This window comes from Arachis ipaensis, chromosome B2 (assembly GCF_059453495.1).
Source record: "Arachis ipaensis isolate K30076 ecotype BB chromosome B2, ASM5945349v1, whole genome shotgun sequence".
NCBI lineage: Eukaryota > Viridiplantae > Streptophyta > Magnoliopsida > Fabales > Fabaceae > Arachis > Arachis ipaensis.
In genome coordinates this window covers 89,899,476-89,905,931 of record NC_142437.1, presented here as the reverse complement: position 1 = coordinate 89,905,931, position 6,456 = coordinate 89,899,476, and the positions used below count along the sequence as shown (strand labels likewise).

The 6,456-nt window shown below is 38.5% G+C and overlaps 1 protein-coding gene across 1 annotated transcript; it reads left to right on the top strand.

Annotated features, from left to right (window-relative positions):
* The first annotated feature begins 378 nt into the window (after positions 1–378).
* LOC107625444 (geranylgeranyl pyrophosphate synthase, chloroplastic-like) lies at positions 379–2,027 on the top strand. Its single transcript, XM_088503461.1, has one exon. It carries the CDS (start codon positions 762–764, stop codon positions 1,887–1,889), a length of 1,128 nt encoding a protein of 375 aa, XP_088359587.1. The 5' UTR covers positions 379–761; the 3' UTR covers positions 1,890–2,027.
* Positions 2,028–6,456: the final 4,429 nt, after the last annotated feature.

The window sequence follows — 6,456 nt, the reverse complement described above, 5'->3', positions numbered from 1 at the left end:
ATATCTATAATAGAGTAAAAATAATAAAATATTTATTGTTCTTGTTCCATATTATTTTAAAATAATTTGAAATTCTTAAAATGTTAGTGAAAATATGTATTTTAAATTTTAATTTTATATTTTTAATTATTTTTTATTTTTATTTATATAAGACCGAATCAATCGGTTTAACCAGTGACCTACCAGTTGAACCAATAATTCAATAATCCAGTAGTCTAACTGATTCGATCACCGGTTCGATTCTGACAACTATGTATATATCTCTTTCGGTCAATAAATAATACAATATAAAATAAAATTATCCATATATTTTATTATTTATAATAGTGCATTCATTTATTATTATGAAAGACTAAATTAATACTTTATTTTTTCAAAATATTGGAACACTTAATTGTTTCTTAGATTTATGTGCAATTTAAATCAATCTGGTCCCAAAATCGTTGGTTGAAAGCTGGTCTCTACCAATCGCCATTCGTCAAGCCCCTTCCCTCCCACTTTTCTGCCTCTCCGCATTACCTTCCCACTATCCTCTTATTCGTCATCTCCTTCGTGTCACTCTCCCACATCCACCAACATGCCTAACAACCCAATTCACTGACCTCATGAATCCAAAATAGACACCACTCCCATTCCTTCCACCACCGAAACCCAATTCCAAAGCTTTCTAATTCAATCTAACACCAGAAAATCAAATCTCCCCATACTAATAACAACTAACTAGCACCACGCAGAAACACAGTAAATCGCAGCAACCAATTATGAGTTCCGTGAACCTCAACACAAGTTTCCTGTTCCACCAAGGCAGCAGATCCAGATCCCCAACTTTTCATCTGTTCCACACACTCACAAAACTCCCCATTTCTTCAATTACCACAAAGAAGCCACAAAAAGGGAATCGATTTTTTCCTTTTCCTTCGTTCTCGGTCTCCGCGGTGCTTACCAAAGAAGATGTCCTCAAGGGCAAAGATGAAAATAAAGACAGCGAGAAACCCGCTTTCAATTTCAAGTCCTATATGGTCAGTAGAGCCACCACTGTGAACCAGGCGTTAAACGACGCCGTTTCACTCCGCGAGCCACAGAAGATTCACGAGGCCATGCGTTACTCCCTCCTCGCCGGCGGTAAGCGCGTCCGTCCGGTTCTCTGCCTCGCCGCTTGCGAGCTCGTCGGCGGGAGCGAGGCGATGGCGATGCCGGCGGCGTGCGCCATCGAGATGATCCACACCATGTCCCTCATCCACGACGACCTCCCCTGCATGGACAACGACGACCTCCGCCGTGGAATGCCGACGAACCACAAGGTATTCGGCGAGGACGTTGCGGTCCTCGCCGGCGATGCGCTCCTCGCCTTCGCCTTCGAGCATATGGCTGTGGATACGGCAAAGGCAGGCGTGCCGCCGGCGAGAATCGTCAGGGCCCTCGGGGAGCTCTCGAAGGCGATCGGAGCCGAGGGCCTCGTGGCCGGTCAGGTGGTGGACATCGCCTCGGAAGGCATCGCCGATGTCGGTTTAGAGAAGCTGGAATTCATTCACGTCCACAAGACGGCGGCCTTGCTTGAAGGCGCGGTTGTTCTTGGAGCAATTCTTGGCGGCGGTTCTGATGATGAGGTAGAGAGGCTGAGAAAGTTCGCCAGGTGTATAGGGCTTTTGTTTCAGGTCGTTGATGATATTCTTGATGTTACAAAGTCCTCAGAGGAGCTTGGAAAGACTGCAGGGAAGGATTTGGTCGCTGATAAGGTCACATACCCTAAATTATTGGGCCTGGAAAAATCTAGAGAGTTCGCCGACGAGTTGAATAAGGATGCTCAGGCTCAACTTGCTGCCTTTGATCCTGATAAGGCTGCTCCTTTGGTTTCTTTGGCTAATTACATTGCTTACAGGCAAAACTAGCCTCTCTTGTTGGTGTTGTATCACAATTGATTAAAGTTTAATTTGGATTTTGTTACTTTATAGATATTGATATATATCAGATAGCGATGTATGGAATAATTCCTTCTCCTTTAGTTTGCTTAGTTCCTTTTATACGTATATTTTTGTATTTTATTTATCATTTGCTCATTTTGTGTATAGCGTTCTCTCTATCTATCTTCTAAACAACATGTTCTGTCCTACTACTTCAGCACTCAGCAGGGAGCATACCTTGGAGATTTCTGAATCTGTATTGTTGTTGAGGAACTTGTTTCACAAACCATGTTGGTAAGGTTTTGAAGCTCGTCTGAATTTCTCTCTATTGTGTGGTGGCTTTCCAGCGTATTAAATTGGTCAATGAGTTTTAGTGTGACGGTTCGTCTATCTTCTAATCTCGTTAATTACGAGATTTCTAAACAAGTTTTTGCTTCCAGTTCCAGAAGCTTATATGTTGTTTGGAATAATCATAATCATACATCACACTGGACAAGTCAGTCAGCTCGATATTTAATTTTTTACAAACTGCAGCAAGTGGCAATCTAGTTACTTGTTATGGATGCTTGTTATTTACTCAACAATTTTTGGGTTTAACGTCCTAATTTGATACTCCAAATGGTGAAATAGACTTTGAGAGAAACAGTAATATTAATATATTAATGTTGGCGTTGAAACTGAGAAGACCATAAAGCTGTTGTTTGCTTTCAGCTAATGTTTTTACAAATTTGATATCTCGCGATATTTGAGTTGGTCCGTCTGCTGATATTTCTGCAAAGAAAGAGTAAAATTTGGGAACGGGCTGATGATATTACTTAGTAGACTCTAGAGGCCGAAGAAAACGTCATGCTTTGTTAATTGCTACTAGTACTGTCAAGCTTACATTAACGTTACAACTTATTTCGATTCTTGAATGGTGGTAGTTGGAACATAGTGCTATAGGGCCTTCCAGATATTCTTCATCTCTCTTAATCTAAGTTTGCAAACAGTGGGGGTATAGAGCAAACGCTCTTTTTTTCTCCAGGACCTTTATTTCTCTTTCCCTTTCCTACTCTCAGTCTCTCCTTTCTCCCCCTCATATGCTCTTCTCTTTTTAAGTTTCACCATGTTTTTAATTTTATTTTATTGCTTTTTCCTTAATTTATGTTTCAGATTCCCCTTTGTGGATGGTTAGTCTTCTATTGTGGTGTTATGTTACCACCTCTTTTATGGCTGGTTTTATTAGGAAGGTTCTTCAAATCTGGGAGAAGCTTAAATCTATCTTAGGAAAAGATGTGTTTTCTTCAACTGGCAACGCATCTTGTGAATTTGTGATGGTCTCTGATTTGAAAGAAACTTTCAGACATTGATGTTAAGAGAAAACATTCAAATTGGTTCTAAAGAATTTTGTTTTCCAACAAATTTTACTCTCAAAACCCTCGAGATAATTACTTTCGTTGGTCAAATTAGTTTTTTTTATTTTTCTGTAATTTTGAAAAATGATTAATGTGCCTTTTAATTATATCTTTGTTAATTTAAAATTATGGATAAAGTATATTTTTTATCCCTGAAGTTCGGTAAAAGTTTTAAAAATATTTCTAAATTTTATTTTGTTTCAATTTTGTTTCAGAAGTTTTCGATTTGCATCAAATATACTTTCGACGGCTAAATTTTCAAAAAATTTAAGATCAATCTAACAATAATGCATGAAAATTATGCTTGATTTGCTTGTGTGGACAGTTGTTTTTATAAAATTATTGTTGAGTTGATCTTATTTTTTTTGAAAAATTAGTCGTTAGAGTATATTTGATGCAAATCGAAAACTTTTGGGACAAAATTGAAATAAATAAAACTTATGAGTATTTTTGAAAATTTTGTCAAATTTCAAGAACAAAAAGTATACTTTATCCTTTAATTATTTTATAATAAAATTTGATAGAAATTTATTTATTGAACATGCATTTGATTGAAAACGAAGAAGAAATTAATCTGTCTAACTAGAATACTTTTTAAAAAATTTTAAAATAATAAAAATGTTAGAAATTAATGAATTATAATGTTTGATCCGAAATTCGCAAAGAAAAATTATTATTTTATATATTTACTCTTGATAATAGTTTTCGGAAAAGAAATCTAATGGCTTCTAACTTCTGTTCAATGTGTTAAATACAAGTTATTTCCTATTAGATCTTAATTTTTTAAAAATTCTCGTTATTTGTAAATATAAATTGTCTTGTTATTGAATAGTATAGAACTTTACTTTCTAAAAAGAAAAATACAAAGAAAAAAGAAAAAGATAAAAGTTGTAGCCTTGTAGGTAGTAGTGGGAGGCTGGGAGCTGTTGTTGAAATTGTCTTCTATCTTAAATGTTACAATAAAAGTACTTTATTATTTGCACGTTGTTTTCATTAGAGGACGTGAATCTCTGCATTAGAGCACGTGAATCTGTGGTTAAATTGATTAGCATCAAGGTTCTGAAAACCGGACCGGACCGGCCGGTTCGACCGGTTTAACTGCGAACCGGTAATGCAAGCGGTCCGATTCTCTTCTAATAACCGCCAGACAAAAAACCGTTTAAAAATCGGTGAACCGGTCGAAAACCGGCTAGTTGGGCTGGACCGGTGACCGACCGGTTCTTCTAAACGGCGCCGTTTTTGTAATTATTTAAAAAAATAAAAATTGAAACCCGACCCGACCCAGGACCCACTCGTGAACCCAACCCCCCTTCTTCCCACGAGCCCCATTCGTTCATCTCAGTCTCACAGTGAACCCTAGCCCTCCTCCTCTGAACTGAAGCATTCCTAGGCTCCCAGCCCAGTAGCCCTCCATCGTCGCCGCGGTCTCAGGTCGTCAGCGCCACCGTCCTCGCCTGGTCCTCAGCACCAGTAGACCTCCATTGTCGCCTGGTTCCCAGCCCAGTGAACCCTAGCCCTCTGAACTCTGAACTGAAGCATTCCCAGGCTCCCAGTCCAGTAGCCCTCCATCGAACCCAGGTGAGTGAGTCGTCGTCTTCAATGTTCATTTTCTCTGAACTTCCTCTGCTAATCTTCTGTGAATAATAACATGCCTGTCGATACTCCTATTTCGAATGATGCTGCTAATCCTAATTTCCGTTGCCTGATCTCTTCCCCCATTCATTCATCTCAGTCTCACTCTTCTCTGATCTTAGGGTTCTTCTCGTACTTGAGGTGGGTCTTGAAGTACTCCAAGGCGTTCATGTACAAAGGGAACGCTTTGGCGTGGTTTCTGGCATTGTCTTCTTGCACCGCTTGTTTCACGTACTCTATTGCTTGCTCCTTGAAATCGCTATACATCTTCTTCTTACGGTCCTCAACCTAGAGCTACAATATGGCATATGGAGAAGAAGAAGAAGAAGAAGAAGAAGAAAATTTTGGAATTGAGAGTTTTGATGAGGATTGGGGAAAACCCTAGAGATTCGAAGAAGCCATGGATCTTTGGAATCGAAATTCGAAGGTGTGAGGATCTAAGCGATCGGGTTCAGGTGAAGGGAAATGGAATCTGAATAATTTTAGGGATGTGTTTGGATGAAGCGCGTTTCGATTAATTTCAGGTTGATTAAGCTAAAGGAAGGGGTTACTGCTCTCTCACTGTGAAGCTATTTTTGTCCTATGGCTGCTTTTTCTTGGTGCAACTCTTTTGGAACATTGGTGGAATTAAATTTACGAGAATAAATACCATATGCTTTGTAATTTTTAAGAGTTGATGCGTGAGCATCTTTCTTATCTTTTCCTAGTGAATTTGCATCTAAATTGTTGAGTTTAATAAAGAATTAATTATCTTTTAGCCAATATGGACGCTACTTTGAGTCTTGTGCAATTTTGTTTATTTTAGGTAGCTTTCGGCTGGATTTGATGGAGTTTCTACAATACAAGAATCGAAGGAGATGGCAGCGAGGAGCGACGCGTGCGCGTGACTGACACGTACGCGTGAATAGGAGCTTTCCATGCCGACGCGTGCGCGTGACTCGCGAAAAAGACCATCGACGCGTACGCGTGACATGCGCTACGTGCAGAAAACGCAGAAAAACGATGGGGGCAATTTTTGGGCTATTTTGACCCAGTTTCCAGCCCAGAAAACACAAATTAGAAGCTGCGGAATAGACAAAACATATGGTCCCCACCTATCAACTAAAGACTTGCTGATTATTCTGATTTAAATTAAAATATTATTTTTAGGAAAAGATATTATTAATTTTTAGTTTTAGATATTAGATTTGAAATTATTAGGAATAGATATAAAAGGAAGAAACTTTTCTTCCCAAGAGAGACTTCCAATTCTATACCAATTTACATTCTGTAATCCTAGTTTTCTACTCTGAACCATGAGCAACTAAACCTCCATTGTTAAGGTTAGAAGCTCTGTCTATTTGTATGGATTGATTTTATTGCTTTTTCTATTTTAATTTATGCATGGATTTATAATTTAAGAATTGTTTTCGCTCTTTATCTTATGAATTTGGGTGGAACGGAAGTATGACCCTCTTTCTATTTGAGTTCTTGTATAACTTGGAAAAGCTCTTTACTTGAACAACAGCTTGAAAACATATTCTCCTAAA